The sequence below is a fragment of the Pygoscelis adeliae genome, unplaced genomic scaffold (genome assembly GCF_000699105.1).
Source record: "Pygoscelis adeliae isolate BGI_AS28 unplaced genomic scaffold, ASM69910v1 Scaffold315, whole genome shotgun sequence".
Taxonomy (NCBI): domain Eukaryota; kingdom Metazoa; phylum Chordata; class Aves; order Sphenisciformes; family Spheniscidae; genus Pygoscelis; species Pygoscelis adeliae.
Window position 1 is genome coordinate 1,540,522 of NW_008824865.1, and position 20,512 is coordinate 1,561,033.

The window sequence follows — 20,512 nt, forward strand, 5'->3', positions numbered from 1 at the left end:
GGATCTTAATACTCCTGAATTTAAAAGACGTCCACATGCAGCACAGACTACACAGCCCTTTTGGCTGTAGGAACAGCCATTTTCGTTTTTACAGCTTATGGTTTCTGATGAAATCCAGTTACAAACATTAGAATGCACTTCAATCAAGTGTTGTGTGGATTATGGATCCCATTGTAAACAAGCCAGCTCATAGCAATAAATGCTAGGAACATTTGCACTGAAATCACTCTATCCTATTTTCTGCAAAATTGCTTTTACACATATATCATTGCTTTGCTATACAGGAGAAAATATGTAGAGCATAAATATTGACATTTATATTGTCCATACTTGTACATGCTAAAGAAATCATTATTTTTTTTAAAGGCTTTCAATAAAGATGGCTGTTGGAAGGTTAAGAGAGGGAACAAACATCTTAGCAGCGCCACACAGTACTTCTGTTTCCTTGGAGATTCCTTTTAATGTAGAAATAAGTAAGAAAAGCTCACTGTTCAGAGAGACGTGCTTTTTTTAACCCAGTCTTTTAGACAGAAAAGGAGTATGAATATGGCAGTGCCTTACCCTGACGGTGACATTAGGTAGCCTCATGTCAGTGATAACTCGGCATTTAAATGCTCCCTTGGAGAATATGCACTTAATTGTAATTGAATCCCACGTAACGAATAATATTTTCCTATTGCTATTGTCATTCATTTATTATACATTAATATTTCCCCGTGATAAAAGGAGTTTTGGAGAATTTTCAAATACTCAGGCAGAAAAACACTCACAAAGCCACAAACCCAAAGCTGATCAGTACGGCTTGGATATACCGTAACGTAAAATACTTGGGTGCCCAAGGACATGTCCACATGCCAAACATCTCTTCTCAGAGATATATAAGTAAATCCCTTGTTTCAGATGTAAGTCTGCATCTCAAAATCAAGCAGAAAAGTTCCAGAAGAGAAATAACAGAGAAGAGCTTGATAGCCCATGTGCTGGAGCAGTAGGCAGCCAGACCAAGGGAGTATCAAAGGTGGAGCAAAGGAGATCAAAGGAACAGAGAGACGTGTCATCAGGCCAGTACTACAGGTACCATACTTGAACTCCAGAAGGAACCGGTAAAAGAAAGCAATGGGAGCAGTAAGAGGTCAGGGTAGCAATGAGGAAGGGAGGAAGAGAAAAACTGGCAGTGCTGAGGGCATGTGCCAGGGTATGCTGGCTAAGCAAGGGGAAATGCTGGAGGAGAAGAGGAGCACTCAGAAATGCTACTACAGCCATAAAAGGAGCAAATGGGGCTGATCCCGAGAGCCAGGAACTGGCAGGGAGAGGAAAAGCAACACCCAATCTAGTCAGGTTTGCCCCAGCCTCCCATACGCCACGTGGCACTAACTGAAAATGGTACATGATATGGTCTGTCCTTGCAGGCTATCAGCTTAACAGATATGGAAGCTTATTTTCTTTGTTTATGACATTCTTCCACTCTGGCTTAGGGCAGAGCACAGTGAACTCTTGTTCACTGAGAACTAGAACTACCTGAGACCTGGTGGAAAAAAATATTTAAGCCACCTTTACTAGTGTGCCCAACACACGCTGCACAGGCAAATTCTCCTGAGTTGAGAAAGTTGGTACCTGAACGAGAATCTAAGGGTCCCAGGTGCTAAAATTTACAATCATATTTTCCCCCTATCTGACCTATGTTTCCACCCTTTTTTAATGAAGACATCGTTCAAATCTTTCAGTTGTTTGGGACAAAAACCAACTGTGCAGCATCTATCACTGTTGATCACAGTGAATCCTGTAAAGAAAATTAAAAGTAGAAATTACCAGTCTGAAGTAACACATAATGTGAACTGAAGCATGTTACTGCAGATCTCATCAATAGGGAACCATAGGAAATGGATTTGCTGGACTACCTTAAAAATGGATGCTGTATTCTGAAATGTAGAGTTATTTTCAAGAGAAATAATTTTCAGTAGAGGGAGCTGCAGGACCAAATCAGACTTAAAACACTGAATAGCAGTTAACTGCAGTAAGGTAGATAAAAAAGCATTTACAATAACATGCAGAATTATTAAACAGTGTACCAGAGAGTTTATTATCATAAAATGATTTAAACTTTAGAACTCTCCACTGCAGCTGAGGGTGTGGAGAAAACAAGTGACGTATATAACTGCATGTAAAGGCATTGTTTGATGTTTTACTGAAAAACAGTCTTCTCTTTTCCTGGATTATAGGCACTGATTTGTGATACCAAGACTCCAAAACCAAAACAAAGCTATATTTCTTTCCTTTTTGAAAGTTAGTGGCAATATTTCCAGTATGGTAACTGTAGATGGCAGGTTAAGAGATTCAATCAACGTGCACATCAGAGAGCAATAGGCAGAGTTATCTGTGCTGTCGCCATCCTGTTGTATTTGTATGCAAAATAATCTGCTTCTACCCAAAGGCAAATCTTGTGCGCGTGCAATTTTCTCTAGATGTGTCATTTTCAAGCGTTATCCTTTAGACTCAACATGCACTGCGCCTTTTTTCTCTGGACACTGCTCTACCGACATAGGCCCCTTGGCAACATTTGAAACACTGTGTCGTTTACAGAGGTTTAGCATCGCTCAGTGCTAGCGAGCCTCCGTACTGACACCACTGCGTCCGCGGTGTCAGCCAAGACTGAAAAACAAGACCTTGACAGGTGCCTGAACAGAGGAAAATGAGGTTACAACAAAATATCTGATGTTATTTACAGGTCTCAGACTACATCCAAGAATGTGCCTGAGATTTTTATTTAGAGTTGAGCATCTCCTCCAGCGGACCTGCATGAAGAAGCCTTGAAAATACACCTTTGTCACAATTATTTCATCATGTCAAATTGCTCCCAAATACTCACAGTCACAAATTTGTTGTAACACTGGGGCAGCAGCAGTAGGGCTGCTCTTCAGTCACTCCTGACGGCTGCTTCACGGCAGTGGGCCCCTCCATGACACATCCATGCCACCTGGCATGTGACACAAACCCAAAGGACAAGATTCTGCTCCTCTATCTGAACTCTTCTGTACCACATAGACCCCACTGCCCTGTATAAAAGGTCCCGATGCAGTAACCTTTGTGTCGATATCCCTCCTGCTCATTAGTAGGTTGTAACACGCTGGTACCCAGGCAAGGAGGGAAGGGCAAAAGAGCAAACAGGAGGCTGGAGAGAGCTTTAGGTAGGAGAGCTACCACACTAGGTGCCCCACTGCATCTCAGGAGCCATGCTGCCTTAGCCATTATTTAAACAAGGGAAGATGGCTAAGTTGCTGGAGGCCACCACTCATGAGATCAGGCTTGCTACGTCTTAGGGATCTGGGACTTTCATCAGGACCTTTCAACCTTCCTGGCACAACATAACCACCTACAAGTGGTTAATTTTTAGATCTTTGGCCAAGAGCTGCCATAAGATCTGGAGTGCCAGTGTACTTGTTTCCAGGCCCTCACCCTCAACTAAGTGAGTGGGCATTGCCTTCAGTGAGCTGGCTGTGCTCAGCCCCTGCAACTCTGTCACGCAGCAGTTCACAGTCAGCAGGTCCATTATAGACATCATTAACATGATCTCTGTCATCTCCTCTATTTTGTATAACCTGTTTTGTCGGCTCCCTCTTGGTTGTTGCTCCCAGTGTCACTTCTGCGTTCTGGAGGCAGAGCGTGACTTGTGTCAGAGCCATCAATGAGACGCACATCCTAACCTAAGGTCCTTTGCGAGGCATACTCCACATCAGTGCTCCTGATGACTACAGGCCACTTCTGCTCATCAGTATTGGCTGCACAGCCATGGAGGATACCCACATCTTTCTCCTGGAACATACCAGGGTTTCCCAGCACACGTTTCAACATGTATGAGAGACAGCAACTGCACGGTCATCATCAACACCTCTTCTTCTGTTAAAATGTCTGTAGCCTTAGCTCAAAGATAATGGCAACCTCGTTTCCTGATGGATGTCTTCTGATTGCACCTTCACATGGTCCACAGCCTGTTGGTACTAAGACATCAGTCGATGTCAGTAGAAAGGGCCCTGCAGGGGTCATTGTGACCTGATGTGTTTCCCAGTCTTTATGAAGACAGAAGAGACGCATTCCCACCCGAGTGCCTTCAGGAGAAACATTAAAACCAGAGTAACTGCAGTTCCTTTCACCACTGCCTTGCACTAAGAGCGTAGGGAGGCATTTTCAACTCCACAGGAAGCTCTGGCTGCCACCGCTGAGGGATGTATGCTGTGTTCTGGGGCTGAAGGGAATTCAAATACAGCTATTTGTGCTTTTGAATGGGTATAGCATTCATTTCCTTAGCCCTCACCCATGCCAAGTGGAGAAAGGAATTCTCGTATCTCAGTAGCCTTTGTTGGAAGGTAGAAATCAGAAACCCTACTAGAAATCAATACAAGCAGCAGTAGCCTCCCACTCTCCTTGCACATGTAATGTAAGATGCATTGTGTCAGGTTCCTTCAGTAAGGGACAGGGTGAATCAACAACCCTTTCATCACCTTCTTTTTCCTCTCTTTTAGCTCCAGTGAAAGAACTGAACACAGACTACTTTGCTAATAAATTCCCACTGTGCTTCTTCACAGCAGCGTTACAGGACCGATTTATCCCAGACCAGTGAAATTTCCTCCAACAAATGAAGGCAGGACAGACAGCAATGGCCTTCAGTCCCAAAACCCGAGCAATTTACACAGGTGCAGTGCAACATTTTGTTGACTGGGAGGGTGAGTTTGGACTGCTGAGTCTGCACAGCTACAGATCTTTTGATATTCCTGTTCACCTCATCCCTCTTCTGCACTAGCCCATCCAGAGGAAGCATTACTGCCTGCTGTTCCCACCTAACAGCCTCAGGATGGACTCCTCTAAGCACAGATGGCAGCTGGCCTGTGCTTCCTCCCCACCTCACCTTCCTCCACTGAGTCGGTAAAGTCTTTTATGCAGGAAAAAATACAAATTCTTCTGTTAGCTCAAAGCTTTGTCTATGCACAGAGAAGAACAAACAACACAATCTGCTGTTCTGGTGAGAGAATACGCCTGTGTTTACTCTTTCCTGATCCTGCTACCAATGCGTTGAGGATTTTCTGAAAGCCTTTACTAGGAAATTGCAACCACAGCAACACCTGGGTGTTCATGTTTTGCCTGTTTTCCCTAGAAAATTCCAGCATTATGAGGCAAAATGGGAATGAGAGGCTCCAACCACGTGAGAGCTACTTATTTTATTGGGTTGATTCTTCTGAGGCTAGGGGCAGGGCAGCATCTACCAGCAGTGTAACCCTCAGGGTAGGTAGTTATCTGATAGGTATTGCTGGGGGGAGATACCTACTCTAAATGCATCCATCAGAGCTTCAGACAGCATTCTGTGAAAACATGATATCTAAGAACTAACAGTATGTGATTTGATTGAAGATTTTATGCAGATACTCATTCCCTTTTTTTGGAGCAAACCTGTCGATACCAGCTCTCTTTCTATAGAGTCCCTTCTTTGGTGGTAAACAGAAATCAGCTTCAAGCAGTTTTTCTTGATATCATTATATGCTCGAATATAGCGGTTTTTTCCTTCTCTGTCTGAATATTAATATTGTTAAGGCAAAGAACAGAAGACTGAGAGGGAACACAATAGCATAGGTAGGGAATTTCCCTGAAGGCAATGAGCTGTTCTCTGTGTCCACTGAGGACAGAGCAAGCATGGTTAAATACAGCAAGGGAGATTCAGTTAACTGTGTAACCAAAGTTTTCTAACTATAAAAATCTTTAAGCAGTCTGTTCTGATGGCTAAACTGCTTTGCAGAATATACATCACTCAGAAAGCTCAGAAGAACAGCTTACACAAACATCTACCAGGAACGGCATAGGTATTTCTGTATGCAATCATTTTCTGCGGGAACTTTCCCTGACGTTACAAGGTCTATGGGGCAGACCCTTAGCTGGTGTGAGCTGCTATCCCACCACCTTAACCTCAGCTGCGCTGAAGTGCTAACCTAGGATTTCTTCTCGCTGCCCAATCTCCCCTTTCCTAAAATACAGCTGCTAAATATTAACATGAAGAATAAATATTTGGCAGATTAAATTGAACAGTCATTTCAGAATGCTGCACATTGCTACAGTAAGCCGCTTTTACAATTCTCCTTTAACACCTCTTCCAGTGATGCTGCTATTTTGGTAAAGTTTGTGAGCTGAGATACTGAGCATGACCCGACATTTTTTTAGAAATACCTTCTTTTCTTCACAAATTGTCTTCACAACAATGATAAAGCTTTTATTCCGTCTACCAGTTGTAAATAGTCAAATTTCTAGCAATCTACTCAAACCTTTAGTGCTAGCTTTACTGTGCAGTTGAAGTACATACGCCTGGGCAATGCTTTCCAGCAAAATAAATTGGAGGAAAAAAAAAAAAATCTGTATTTTGTTTTCCTATTTCTTCTTTTTAAAATTTGTTTTGCAATTATTCTCTTTCGTCCTTTCCAGAATTTGGTCTCCATGGATTTCTTAATTTGCATCACTTCTGTTATTCTTTCAGTATTTTTCCCCTTCTATTTTTTCCTGTTCTACACTATTGAAGTCTTCGCTACATGCAAAAAAAAAAAAAAAAAAAAAAAAAAAAAAACCCTATTCATTTTATTTATGGCTGAAGGATTCCTATGAAATAAGGCACAAAACTGCACTTTAGGTGAAATAGCTACCAGCAAGAGCAAGTCACCCTTTCAGACATTTAAGTCTTAAAGGAGTGAGCATCTTTTGAAGACAACCTCTTGTTGCCAATTTTGGTAGGTACATATTAGGAATCATTTCTAAACAGTAGGAAATGGAATAAAAAAAATTGTTAATCCTCTCATTGCAGAGGATTTGAAAGGCATGACTAATTGCAGAATGAATGCCCAACCCCCTTCTAATTAATGGGACTAGTGACACGTTAATTAAGAACATGCATAAGCCTTTGCAAGATGTACATCATGTGCATGTCAGTGGGTAACAGAAGTCTGGGGAGACTGTCGCTTCATTCTGAACAGAATTCATTTACCGCAACTTAAACACCAGTTAGAATCTATTAAATGTACTTAACTCTCTTATTGAAAATTTGAAATAAGAGCAATGTGACTAATGAGAATAAAAATGATTAATTCCTATTACTCATTTACTTCATAGCAATTAAGGCAGGAGTTCTAGGGAAATAATACTTGAATTGCAAGACAGATGTTCAGAGAAATTTCTGATTCTACATATCATCTTCCTGTTCATGCCATAAGACATCCCTGCAAACACGGCCTTGTTGCATAACTGCATGTGGTGGGTTGACCATGGCTGCCAGTCAGATGCCCACCCAGCTGCTCTGTCCCTCTCCCTCCTCAGCAGGACAGGGTGAGAAAATACGATGAAAAGCTCATGGGTTGAGATAAGGACAGGGAGATCACTCAGCAGTTACAGTCAAGGGCAAAACAGACGCGACTTGGGGAAGCTTGATTTAATTTATTGCCAATGAATAACAGAGTAAGATAGTCAGAAATAAAAACAAAACTAAACCCACCTTCTCCCCTCCTCCCTCCCCACCTTCTTCCCAGGCCCAACTTCATTCCTGACTCTACCTCCTCCCCCCACCTTGAGCAGCACAGGGGGACGGGAAATGGGGGTTGTGGTCTATTCATAACACTTCATCTCTCCTGCTCCTTCCTTCTTCATGAAGTTCTCCCACTTGGGTCTCCCATGGGCCACAGTTCCTGCCAGAAAGCCTGCTCATGCATGTGCTCGTCTCCACATGTGCAGCTCCTGCCAGAAGCCTGCTCCAGCACAGGCTTCCCACGGGGTCACAGCCTCCTTTGGGCGCATCCACCTGCTCTGGCATGGGGTCCTCCACGGTCTGCAGGTGGATATCTGCTCCACTGTGGGCCTCCATGGGCTGCAAGGGGACAGCCTGCCTCACCATGGTCTTCACCATGGGCTGCAGGGGAATCTCCGCTCTGGCACCTGGAGCACCTCCTCCCCCTCCTTCTCCACTGACCTTGGTGTCTGCAGGGATGTTTATTTTCCCTTCACTCCTTTCACAGCTGCTGTGCAGCATTTTTTACCCTTTCTTAAATATGCGATCACAGAAGTGCTGCCAGGCTGGAACTGACTCGGTCCAACATGGGGGCAGGTTCTGGTGTCTCTTCACAGAAGCCACCCATGCAGCCCCCCCGCTACCAAAACCTTGCCACGTAAACCCAACACACTTCAAAAGCAGAAGTCTCTACAGTGCTGAAAAGCATGTTCTCCTGTGGTTATTGTTCATCTACAACGAATGTGTTTTATTTCATACTAGAGTATGTACCGCATCTGTAATAATTATTGCAATGAAATTCTAAAAAAACCCATCTATTTCCTATATACTGTTTATAGTATAATACATATTTCACACTTCTTAGAACAGTAGTTTTCTTTCACTTTTTGTAGTTTAGATTTGTCCATAATAAATAACTCTAAATACTTGCATTATAACTAAGTTTCTTCTCCCCCCTTCAATCTTTAGTTTACCTTAGTGGAGTTGCTTGGTTTTAGTGTAAGTCCAGCTTCACTAGTCACTTTCCTTCACTCTCAGTGTTTGTCCACACTCCCACTTGCTACAAAGATGTGGTCAACCCAAATGGAAGCTTATGAATTACTTCTCCACCTGGTTTAATCTGCCCACATTGGTTACACTGAGCACACTACTGTCAGATTTCTACCGAACAAAGGTAGATATTTTTTCAAATCAAGTTGTGAAAAGAAGAAAACCACTGTATTGCTGTATGATGTAATTTTATTTTTTCAATGAAACGCCCTAGCATCATAAAACAGAACACATTTTCTCATCTTGAAGCCAGCAAGATTGGGAAAAAAAGAAAAATCGAACTTGGTTTTCCTATACATAATTTCCATACTGAGACTACATTCAGAAAAAACCCCAACCTAGAATTAAAATGTAAGCAGACATTACTTATGCAGCTCTCTTCTTAAAAATAAACTGGACATGTCATACAACTCACATATGGTGCTTTGCGAGTATAATATGCTACAAATAGAATTATTCAAATGCAACTATGCAGCTTTTCTATTACCTAAGACCTTTTCATCTTACTACATTGCAACACCTTTATTATTTACTTCACACTTCATTACCATACTACAGAACTATCTTTTCTCCTTTTCTGGTGGCTTGTTTCTCAGAAAGGAGACCTTCACTGTGGCTTTCTTTGGAAACACCAAGCACTCAGTTTCAGATATTAAAAATATTCAAAGCATTTCAATATACAATCACGACTAGATTAAGCCTCCATTTTTCAAGTCAGGGTCTCATGACTTGCTAGTAAACTAATGGAAAGAGCTGGTTAGTATTTACTCCTGTTCTCATTTATGAGAATGTGATCTGGATAGCTATAAAGCCTCTTAAATGCCCTCATCTGTTGGTGAGCTGAGTGTGCACCACCATTTCCTGCACAAGAATTACAGTAACTTGAAGTTTGGGTTCTCTCACAATATTCATGGATAAACCAAAATAACTGTAGAACTTTTGAAATAAATGACACTTTCAAAAAATATTTGCATTTGTAGAACTGCATAATGTCACTTTCAATGAGGTTCTTAGGTCAAAAGTACTATTTCACTTATTAAACATGGCTTTAAAAACACAGTATACATAACACTTATGTTACAAATGTCTGAAAAACATTGGATCAATTAACATTTCAACTCATTGCATTAATAAGGAAAGTAAACAGCAGTACTTTTGGAAAAGTATTCAAGTATTTCCCTGAAATACTATATAACGAAAAACAGATCCTAAACGTTGTATGACTATACTTTAAGCAAATATCATTTGCAAGTGCTTTTTGTCATATAGAGCAGTATGAACAATACTTTTATAGCAGAGATATAGCACACCATTTTGATATTACACAGAACTGGAATGTAAGTAATTTCAATAGAAAAAAATCAGCCATTTATAACAATTTTCAAGTGCTTCAGTAATAAACTGACCAATCACCATGGCTTACAAAGAGCAAATACATGAGAGACAAAACTAATACAAGCTGAACAACAGACATGACAATAAATATACATGAACAAAGGATCCTTAGCTGTTCAGACACACAAAAAAAAACTCAGATGCAATGAGTTTTAAAGAGAACTACACACTTCAGAAAAGTTAGAAGAGAGCAGGGGCTAACTTCTGATCCTCAAACAGGAATAAATATGTACGAGAAAAGCAAAATTTAGCCCCAAGCCTACACACAAAATGTGTGTCCCAATACACAAATCCATACACAATTTAAATAATCACTCCATAGCTAAACACGATAGTCTAACGGTTTTTGCTATAAAAACAAATCAGCACAGTGAATTCGTGATTTATCAGATGCCAGTTTCTTCCCTTGACTTCACAAAATGAATTATTTTGTTTCATATTTAAATAAACATTATTTTTAAAACTTTCAATCAACAAATCATATTTTTAAACTTAACATTCCAACATCTTATTTTGCAAAGACATTTTAACGTATGTAGTAGAATCTCCAAAGAATTGTGTACTGAAGAGGGAAGCTTTTCATATGTTAATTTTAGATATTTTAAAAAATTTAAAACTTGCTGGTGTTTCAGAAGATATTTATATTTTCCTTTGCCTGTGCCTTTCTGGTATGATAAGTATCCCTGCAAGTTGCTTGCAAGACATTTCAGTTGCTGTGTGTGGTATTTGATATCATCCAAACAGTCATAAACCCCTTTATAATCCCAAAAAACATCATGCAAGGAAGCCTTTATAAATAGAATATATAGGATAAAGTATGATCTGTGTACAGATCTGCTTTTATTTTTCAAAGTATTTCTAAACTCTTATTGTTATTACTTAAAGCCAGGAATGCGTGTTTGAATTGCATTGATAAGTTGCAAGTTATAGTCAGAATTACAAAATGAAGGATTTTACTAAAAAAAGATGAGAATGACAACACTGTTGTCCAGCATTTAAGCCACGTGCAACTACGTAACACTCCCAGCAGAAAACATCTTCTCAGACACTGAAAATATGTTGTCTTGATATCCTGGTTTGATGACAATGGAAAGCCCAATGGTTTATAACATTTAGATATTATTGCAACACAACTGCTAAATTAGCTCTCTGGAAAAGCAGAGAATTTATCAGTCATCATGAATACATATATATAACGCCAATCCCCTCTTTTCTAACATAACTTAGATACATTGCTCCAAGATATATTTTAATGACTACAATGTTTTTAAAAAAATGACACAATGCAATAAGATGTCTAAAATTATACTGAAGCCATCAAAAAAAAAATCTAAAATTTTAAAATACTTGTCAATTTGACTAAAATGCATATTTACTCAATTTCCTTGAGCTTTTATTTTTTCTTCTCCCCATTGGAGGAACAATGTCTATAGTAATTGTTCAATGCTACTCTGGCTGTAGGCAGCTTCGTCTTTACAGTTTTCCTCGATTCCCCTTGCAAATAGTTTCATTAACTGGCAGTGAACCCTGAAAAATATGGAAATCGATTAGTAAGAAATAAATGAGTACTTCATATTTAATTCTAATAAACCATGAATTTCAAGCAGTTGGACAAAGTTCCTTGCTCCAGATTACAGAAACTGCGCTCTCATTCTTGATACAACCCTCCCCTGCAAAGAAGTATCCATCACTCCTGTTACTCCTCTTTTCCACACAAAAAGTTCTATGGGGCACTTAGATGAGCTGATCCTATACAATATTTATAAAAATCACTTCGGACTGCTAAGTGATTGTGTTTTAATGGAACACACTTGCATGTAAATATTTTGTATTGTGTTTTTGGTTCACTTTGTTCTAAAAAGAACAAACAAAAACAATCAACCAAAAAAACCCAAACAAGAAAGAAAAAAGCCCTTCAAATTTCACAAACCTCTATTCCCTTCTAATTTGATTATTTGCACAACTGCAAACTTCTTTATCCATATGCCAAGACTGGAGATAAGACTCTGCTGTGTGTCAAAAAACACAAAGTATGGGACATACTCAGTATTTATGTAAGACAAAGATACTTACTTAAGCTTAAATTTAACAGGAAAAGCTATTGCTCAGAGTAATGAGGTACTTCACTCATTTAAAAAAGAATCCTCCCAACACTACCTTCACTTTCAGCACTTCATGCACGTAATATCAGTACCTAAGAAGTAAGTAGGACTTCAAAGGTAGGGCCATCCATCTATCTCAGTCAGAGTGACCATTTACAATATACATGGCCGGAGTATTCTCTGGAAAGGACTCAAAACAGTAACAAAAAAAAAAAATTTAAGTTTATTATCAGAAGACTCAAATTTGCTATACGCAGGCACCTTTTTGGGATGTCTTTATGAGCATCTTTAAAATCAGTGAAAAGGCTTAATGTGTTTTCTGGTACGTGGAGAGAAAAATTTATGCTTACCTCACTTCAATTGCTGAACTGTCCAGAGTTTCTCCGTCACAATTCCAGGTGCTATTAGCAGTATTACAGCAACAGGCTGGATGATCTCTGCAGAACTGGCCAAAGCGTTTCTTTCCTGTGTCCGTGACATTGCTTTCGTTGTCTTCTGAAAGCTTCGATGTAAATTGAAAACTCTTCACCCGATAAACATCTACAAATGAGAAGTCAAACTACAAAGAAAAAAATAAATCAAACCAGGCAATTAAAATTAGTTAAATACATTTGATGTGTAAAGCAACTCAGCGTGCAGCATTTTGTATTCAAGAAAGTCTGTCCACTCCAGTTTTCTAGAGAAGCTTACCTGAGGCATAAAGTGATTTTTGTCAGAAATAATAAAGCAAAAATGAAACCTTACTTTTCAATGGTCCTCTTCAAGCAGCTGCAGTATTGCCACTTTACAGATAATCAGGTAACAGGTTCTGAGATTATGAGTAAATGGGGTATAAAAACTATTAAAAAAACCCTATAAAAACTATTATAACATGGAATCAAAGTCAAAAAGGTTTGGATTGGATCTTTGTACCATCCTCAGGACCTGTTCAACTACAGTCCTTAAGACACATGGGCTTTTCTGAAAGCCTTCTGCTTCTGCATTTGGAACAATGCCCTGAAGGTGAGAATTCCATGGCAGTGTGATCGAATCACAGAGCTGGGTGTATACGAAAATAAGAATAGAGGGCAGTATTATCATATTCCAACAAAATAAAAATAATTTTAACTAGTTAATTCAGCTAGAAAACGTAGGACAATTAAGAGATTGCTCTTATAACAGAGGTTGGAGATTTACACCACAATATCGGCGGTGTAAATTTAAAGCATTACAAATGCTTTAAAACAGGCTTTGTAAATTAAAGCAACAATCAAATTAGAGGGTGCCCCCACCTGCCCTGAAAGCAACTTAACTGATATGGACTTAAAACATTTAGCAAGCTGTAATAAATACAGACACGTCATTTAGCAAAACCAATGGAGTATGTCTGTATGCGTCTATGGGAGGGGGGTGGCAAGGAAGCAAAAGTGAATAAAGAAACAGTTTACCCATAAACTAGTCTGTATTAATGTACAGTCACCTTGTTCTTCCTTTTTCTTTTCACATTTTAAGTTTTCAAACTTAAGTTTTCCCACTATTTTGGTAGACGCTAACCTGGGATGAGGACATATGTACAACCCTGCATTTAACCTACACTGCAAAACCAACACATCCCAGAGAGAAACAGTGGGGAAGCACTGGAAGGGGAACGACCACAGTGGCAATCACAAAAAGCATCAGAGTTGAAGGGACATCCTAGGTCTTAAGTTCCCTTGGCTTTTAACCATAAACAAACTGTGAAGCTGTCAAACTCCACACTTGGAAGCAGTGGCTCGTGGATACAACGAGGCTCACTAAGCAGTGTTGCTAGTCTGAACAGCTTACTTGCAAAAACTTGTATCCACGGCTGCAGAGCCACCCATGAATGCTCTCACATCTCAAGTCTAAGCAGAATGTAGTCTCTTGAAAAATGTTGAAGCCAGTTTGAAAGGTAGACAGGGAAGGCTTCAAATAATCAAAAATATCAAGGGAACAGTGAGAGTGAGTGGGAAGGAGTGAAGGGAAGAAGAGGAGACTGAGAATTGCAGGAAGGAGTTATACAGACACACACACAATGTCTCAGGGAATGGTAATGAGGAAATATAGGAAAGAGAATCTATACTAATTCTTCTACAGAGGAGGAAGAATAGCATCATAAACAAATGAGATTTATTATTGTTTTTATAACCAGATGACATTAGTCCATTGTTCGGATAATTTCCAGAACATCTTAATAATATCAGGTTGTAACAAATATTAAATGTATGTATTCACAGCCATAGCTCTGGTTTCAACAGATATCACAATCCAAAGCAGTGATGAATCTTCCCTTGTAGTTTATCCTGACAGCTACAACATAGGCAAGGAATAATTTTGAAGCTGAATGCATAAAGCTCATATCCTGGTCACATATATGTAGTAAAATTCTGCTAAAAGCCTGCAGTTAACAACCAAACTGCAGTCCTGGTAACTTTCTTCTAAACCACATTTTTATACAGTTTACAAAAAGTGATTTATTATTCTTTACTACAACTTCTACCTCAGCTACGTTATACTGCTGTGAGCAGTTTCTCATGACAAATACATGAGGGCACAGTTGTGGTAAAATCACTTTAAATATTGTCCAAACAGCAAATATATGGAAAAATGTTATGAAACAGAATTTGATTAGCAAAAGTGGAATTTTGTTAGAATGCTATGGCCAAAGACTTGACTTAGCTAAAATGATTTTTTTTTTTTAATGGTACACGCTGAGATTATGTCACCCAAAATGTATAAACTTTTTTAAAAAAAAAAAAATGCTTTGTAGATGTTCTTTTTGTCATATATCAATATTTACAACTGACTCTGGAGAAGTCACTGTCAAAGGGAATACACACCTGATCATCTTGGTTTGTATGTCTGACAAGATACCGTAGAAAATCAAATCTGGAGCATTTACGAACTAGAATGAGGTCAGCTGAACCATCTGCCAAATGAGCTGCTGGTGAAAGACCTTTTGGACTTCGTGGACAGGCACAGCTCATATTTACTGCATTGATAGCTAGAAATTTCCCTTTAATAACCTTCCATTCTTCTTCATCTTCTGAAACACATCAAAGGCATGGAGATAGGTTATTATTTGATCTACTCACAAGAACACTAAAGAGCAATCATTCTGGCAACTTAGAAGTTTTTCGTGGGCTTATTCATGCATTGTCAATACATATCTAAAATAAACTGCATTAAAAAATAATCTATTTTTCATATACTAACAGAGAAAGTTGCTTTCTCCCTTCACAGACTGTGATTATCTACTAAAACTGCTCACCATTTCTGACATACGCATGTCAAATTCAGGATCAATGTTATTTGGGTAAACCCACAAAGCCTTAGGCAGGGACAAGACAGAGGCAAGCTACAACTCTTGTAGTGTGAAAGTTCAGGGGGATTTTTGACTTTTTTAAAATTTTATTCTTGCTCTTCAACACATTAATCCTATATAAACAGATGCAAAGACAGTGGTTTAGTATTTGGTTTCTAAATCAATATTCCTCTTCTGCCTCAATGCAATGAATTATATTTAAAAAAAAGACAAAAAAAAGAAGAGATGACTCGGGGTTCAGCAAGGACCAGCAGGCAGTAGATCAGGAGTCTGTTTCTACCCCAACCCACCCCCAAATGTCTGAAGATTAATACTATTAACACAGTCGAACTTTCCTGTGTGTGAGTCTTCAGAGATTTCTGGGAAACAATACAAAAGTCTGTTTTCAACAACATGAAACCGTTCTGTTAGACATTAGACCTAGACTGAGCTTAAGCGTGTGATGGCATCAATACTCTTTAAGAGGCAGAGAAATTTTCCAAAACAGAGAAACATTGGCAGGCACTGCACAGAGTTGTCATCTAAACTGTATTTTCTTGAATATGGATAAAAATAGATTAAAAAATGCCTTTGCATTTTTAGATTACACATAATTGCCTTCCTCACTACAATAAAAAAAAAAGCCATAAGGCAGCCATAAATTCCTTTTCTCCTCCCAATATAAATGGACTCAGATATTTCAAATGAACAACTCCACAGAAGTAATGATTGCAGAATAGTCTATGGAGATACACGTGGTTCTAAGACTGGAGTTCAGGAGTGAAGTGCCACTGTTGATGAAGGGGGTAAAATTAAGGAATGAACAAAAAATTATAAAGTTTGTTTATATAAGCTTGTTAAAGTTTGATCATCAAACCACAGCAAGGGAGAGGTTTTGAGGCATATTAACTGGTACAGACTTAGAAATCTAACATTCTTCAGTTCCCCACACTTGGGTTAACTTATAGTTATTTTCAAGGTGCTGCTTTGATGGGACTATAGATGACATTTATGCTATATATTTCATGTCCTGAAATTCTGATATTCTTTACTGTCTTAGTTTTAGGAACTTCACATTTACTTTAGAGAATCATCATTACAATTGTCTAGGTAATTTTGGACCTAAGGTCTATCATGCATTCATTTTGAATTGACCTCTTCCAAGCTTTATACATCAGAAAAAGAAGAAAAAAAATAGGAAAAAAGAAGTTTGGAAAGTATTCTGTAGTTATTCTTTGCTCTTTGAACTTTTCTCGCTTCCTTGAATTTTTATTCATTGCAGCTTCTTACTATCCACTCTTTAGTACAGAACCAAGAAAAACGGAATTCCAGGAAAAATAGAGTAGGATTATAATGTGACAAAAGACTTAAAGGAAACTAAAAACTTTATTCTTTTTCCATCGAGACTGTCCTCTCTATCTCCTGATAAACAAATCAGTAATAACAAGAAAAAATGCAGCTCTTAAATTCAACATTTTTGCATCATTTGCCAGAGTGGTTTTACTACTGCTTGCTTTACTGCTGATCTTTTTATGTTACTTTCAAACAGGACATTAGAGAAAGAAATAATTTAAATTGGATTCAAAGTGTGTATCTTGAGAGATGAGAAAGACTTAAACATCAAACTACAGTTCAGGCTGCAGGCAAATGATGAGGCCCTGCTCTGAGATGAAGGTAACTGAACAGAACATATGTTACTGTAATAGATTGTTTTCACCTGGTGGAAAAGTACCTTTCAGTATAAATTTCAGCATGTTACTCAAAAAAGCTTCACTGTTCAAGTAAGAACAAAGTCAGGATATTTATCACATTTTGAATGACCAACTGTTTTCATAACCATAACTACTGGAACTGGAAACATTCGTGCCCAGAACTATACCAGTGCTTATTTACAAGAAAACCAGGCATTTTCTGATATACAAACAACAAAATGAAAATGACACCCTTTACTGATAAATGCTTTCTTTTGTTGTTTATCTGAGCAGCATTAATAATTCAGTCTATAGTGTGCCTAGATATGTGTTAACTTTTGAAGTATGCTCACCTGTAATAAATAAATCTCAAATTACTTAAGGTAGAATGCTTATATATGTTACTGTAATAGATTGTTTTCACCTGGTGGAAAAATACCTTTCAGTATAAATTTCAGCATGTTACTCAAAAAAGCTTCACTGTTCAAGTAAGAGCAAAGTCAGGATATTTATCACATTTTAAATGACCAACTGTTTTCATAACCATTCTGCAGGACGCATCACAGTAACAGCACAAATTATTCGCCCAAAATATCTTCCACACAACAGAGAAATCATAAGCAGGTAGAGCATGAACAGCACTCATTTCAGCTGTCTACTGTGTATATATACACTGCAAGTTGCTGAAATCAGCATAAAGTACCAACACTAAAAGTTTACTCAGCACACACACGTAGACTTCTGCACAATACAAAGAAATATGTTCAGTGACAGTCAATGCAAGCATCCTTCTAAACTTATCTGAATTGTACACAAACCAAGTAGGCACAATGAAAGAGTCACAGCCAATACACTCTGCTGAGTAAAAAGCTTATCTGAGGTGGCGATTTAAAATCCTTTTTATTGCAAATCAACAGTAGCTGATTGTTATTGTTTGCTTACCAGTACTGCATGGAGAAGAGACTGGACCGCAAAGAAAGCCAGCTACCAGAAGTAAAATGTAATTTTACAATTTTACAGTAAAAAAAATTTACTAATTTTACAGTAAAATGTAATTTAAGTAAACAATATCCTACATAATCAGTTGCTTAATGTCTTGTGCAATGCTGGCTAAAGCAGTCTTGGTTGCTCATTAACCTGTAGCTTTCTTCTGCCTTTGCTCCTTTGCTGGATCAAAGCTAACAAAATGGCAGATTTAAAAAAACAAACAAACGAAACGAAACCCCCACCCAAACACACAAAAAACCCAAAACACAAAGCAAAAAATCCCCCACAAACGAAAGAAAAAAGGTTGGCAATTTCTAGCTACAGTTATTTCTCCAAAAGACAGATTTTTTTCTTACCAAAAAACCTACTATCAGATGTAGCTCCTAAGAAAATATTATGTAAAGCAATTTCTTTAGCTGAATCTGTGCATAAATTAAAACAACTCAAGAAATACTCCAGTCTGGCCATCTGTTGACTATATCAAAGATCTGAAAGCAGTAGCTGGGATGAAAGCACTATAGAGAAGTACGTGTAACAGGAATTCAAGTTGGCACAGAAATCTATATACAGTCTATATACATGTATATATATACACATTGTATATATACAATCTATATACATGTGATTATACTACCAATGAATTTCTATAGTATGATGATACTCTTTTTGCTAATAAATGGCTAGAAGCTGACACAAATACGGCGCAAAATAGCTGGGATTATAAAATAATCTAGGTCATAAGGACCAATGTTTATGTCAAGAAAATTGTGGGTTTATACACTGGGCTTTACAAAGGACACAAAGGAAAAAAAAAAAAAAAAGAGAGTAAAAGCAGAAGCAAGCACCTGTGGGAAGGCTGCCTGCTGCTTAAGAGGAATTTATCCAACACAACTAACTGAGACCAGAGACGAAACTCGGCCAACCGAACCTGCGTATCTTACTCCAGCAACACCACAAGTCTATCAATATCAGTGCTTCTTCCCATTAGGACATAGTAGTTAGACATAAAGAGATACAGCTAGGAGGATGACTGCACAGAATCCAGTATATTAACAGTTGTTTTAACAAAAGGAAGGAAAAGTTCTGCCCATTAAAAAAAAAATCCATGGAAGTGTGCACAGGGGTTGGAATGGGGGAAAAAAAAAAGAATAAGGATAGCATAACTAGAGAAATCTCATTTATCATTTATACTGAGTATTGGTGGGGTATTGTACAGAAATACTTAAGTCCACTAGATCGGTTATTAGCTGTCCAAGTTCACTACCTTGTATTTATTTAATGAACGGCTTTACATAGTCTGACTTTTGCGCTAACAAACAAATTTTTAATCCTGATCTATTCTAAAAGTTCTTAGTGACGTGCTTCCTTCTATACTACCTCAGAGTTTATCAGTTAAGTCCTTCTCACAAAAAGAACACAGAGTCCTAGCTCACAGAATGTATCTTTCTTAAAGAAAAGAAAGCCAACACATTGAAATATACAAGTAATTAGTATAATTTTATCAGAATTTTCTGAGGTTTGGGTGAAGGAGACACCTTACGTATTTTTCACATATTTACATGTATTTTCCTTAAACTTCAAGAAACAATGGATTATCTAGTAACTCACATGTTTAAAAAAACCACACACACACTTGAACTGATATATTCTGAAAAATAATATTTTGTATAATATTACACCATCTTACTTTTTATGACAAATTACCTTCATGTTTTAATCCGCATTCCTTGTGCTGTTCTGCCAGCTGTTGCTCACTTTTCTTGCAAATGTAACATCTGTAAACAAAAATACCATTCAGTTCCTGAAAACAAAACTACTACTCAGCTTAATTTTTTTGTTTTACCCAATCATTACAGGACCCTCCCCCTCCACAGGATGCAGCATGGCACTGACAACCCTGATGTGGCACGAATCATGATAGCCCTGCAGGCAGTATAGGTATTTAGGTACAGTTCTGAAGATTACTGATGTCAGAAATAACAGCATTACACAGACATAAGATCACATAGGTTGGAAGGGACCCCCGATGTGGTCTGAACCTCTGCTCAAAGCAGGTAGAATCATAGAATCATTAAGGTTGGAAGAGACCTCTAAGATCATCAAGTCCAACCATCAACCCAACACCACCATGCCCACTAAACCATGTCCCTAAGCACCTCATCTACACGTCTTTTAAATACCTCCAGGGATGGTGACTCAACCACTTCCCTGGGCAGCCTGTTCCAATGCTTAACCACTCTTTCAGTAAAGAAATTTTTCCTCACGTCCAATCGAAACCTCCCCTGGCACAACTTGAGGCCATTTCCTCTCATCCTATTGCTAGTTACTTGGGAGAAGAGACCGACACCCACCTCGCTACAGCCTCCTTTCAGGTAGTTGTAGAGAGCGATGAGGTCTCCCCTCAGCCTCCTTTTCTCCAGGCTAAACAGCCCCAGTTCCCTCAGCCACTCCTCATAAGACTTGT

At 38.5% G+C, this 20,512-nt stretch overlaps 1 protein-coding gene across 1 annotated transcript in view; it reads right to left on the minus strand.

Moving 5' to 3' along the window:
* Positions 1-8,762: 8,762 nt before the first annotated feature.
* The window catches only part of CERK (ceramide kinase), a 40,255-nt gene continuing 28,505 nt past the window's right edge, over positions 8,763-20,512 (minus strand). The window contains exons 10-13 of the mRNA XM_009324396.1: positions 19,753-19,823; positions 14,907-15,112; positions 12,420-12,628; positions 8,763-11,494 (exon numbers count right to left, since the gene is read on the minus strand). Of these exons, the coding sequence (XP_009322671.1) occupies positions 11,395-11,494; positions 12,420-12,628; positions 14,907-15,112; positions 19,753-19,823 (586 nt within the window). The 3' untranslated portion in view covers positions 8,763-11,394. The remainder of the gene's footprint in view (positions 11,495-12,419; positions 12,629-14,906; positions 15,113-19,752; positions 19,824-20,512) is intronic.